Source organism: Chrysochloris asiatica, unplaced genomic scaffold, assembly GCF_000296735.1.
Source record: "Chrysochloris asiatica unplaced genomic scaffold, ChrAsi1.0 scaffold04388, whole genome shotgun sequence".
NCBI lineage: Eukaryota > Metazoa > Chordata > Mammalia > Afrosoricida > Chrysochloridae > Chrysochloris > Chrysochloris asiatica.
In genome coordinates, this window is record NW_006412906.1 from 3129 (window position 1) to 4605 (window position 1477).

At 33.5% G+C, this 1477-nt stretch overlaps 1 protein-coding gene across 1 annotated transcript in view; it reads left to right on the forward strand.

The window, feature by feature from the left end:
• Window positions 1-376: 376 nt before the first annotated feature.
• LOC102818637 (guanylate-binding protein 4-like) overlaps window positions 377-1477 on the forward strand; it is a gene marked incomplete at both ends in the record, with an annotated part of 2855 nt that continues 1754 nt past the window's right edge. Inside the window, one exon of the mRNA XM_006878106.1 lies at window positions 377-622. Coding sequence (XP_006878168.1) covers window positions 377-622 — 246 coding nt within the window. The remainder of the gene's footprint in view (window positions 623-1477) is intronic.

Genomic DNA, 1477 nt, shown 5'->3' on the forward strand with positions numbered 1-1477 from the left:
ATCTAGTAGTGCATTGTTTTTTAAATCCACATTTTATTTCTGAAATTAGGACAGTAAGATCGGAAAAGTACTTCTGAAAATTTCTTTTCATAAGCCAATCATTCAATAAACAATTGTTAAATACTTACTCTACTGAACTCCATATTATGCTATGGAAGCCCAAGATAAGTGTTTTCAATTTAGATTGATACCTCATTCCTATCTAGACCATCTTCCTTGATCAGTTCAATAAAGAACTTTTTTTCATACATTGGTTCAATAAAAGGAGACTTAAATATAGAGAGTATGTGATGCAAAGATCTCTGAAAAGAAAGATTGACAGATCCCTTTCCTGAATATTGTGCCTTCAATGATTGCTCTCTTTCCACTTCTGCAGGTAGAAATCCCAAAATTGAAAATTCCAACCGGCCTAGAGAATGTATCAGGCATTTCTTCCCAAGAAGGAAGTGCTTTGTCTTTGATCGTCCTACAAATGACAAAAATCACTTGGCACACATTGAAGATGTGCCAGATGAGCTGCTAGATCGTAATTTCCTGGTGCAAGCAGAAAAATTCTGTTTTTACATCTTCAGCCAAGCAAAGACCAAGACCCTGAGACAGGGAATCATTGTCACTGGGAACCGTGAGTTACCTCTGCTGTAAAGCATGTCTCTCTATAGATCAATGTATGAGGTATTACTATGATTGTTATGTGCATTTATCAGTAATTTTTTTCTTCTGCATGTGAATATGCAAAAAGAGGTGCATATGCCACACATAGTAATTAACATTTTAAAATTATTTTATCCCTACATGGGGATTTATTGAGTCAAATATATCTCAAGAAATTAATGCATTAAGATGTAGGCACCAACTTTTGGAAAGGAGGGAATATCTGTATATCATGGACAAGTCCAACATGATAAATGCTTCTCAAGATAGAAAATATACTTTACAAAATTACCCAAGTAAGAAAATATAAAACAAGTCATGAATCCCTACATATCCATTAGAAGTTTGAAAAGCAAAATTAAATGTAATTAATGCATAGAACTGTTAACCACAAGCTTAGCAGTTCAAATATACCAGCTCTTCCACATGAGAAAGATGATTCTTTCTGCTCCCATAAAGATTTACAGCCTTGGAAATCCTACACAAGATCACTATGAGTAACAATCTACTTGATGGCAGTAGGTAAGAGCTGACTTCATAAGTATCTGCCCTGTGCACTTGTGCAGTGTCTGTCCTGAGATTGGTTCATATTTGGATTAATTCTCTGTTTTTCTATCTTGATATTGTGTTTTTTGTTTTTGTTTTTTGATGGTAAGAAACCAGTATTTTCTTTTGGAACTGGCCTCATAAATTATGTAACTACTTTGCTGATTTAATAAATACATTTTATTTCATTTGAATGAGAAAGTTGATTTTCTTTTTTTTTTTTCAGGAACCCCTGAGAAAGATAGTGGTTATGATCAGTAATCCAATTTTTTATGGTAAT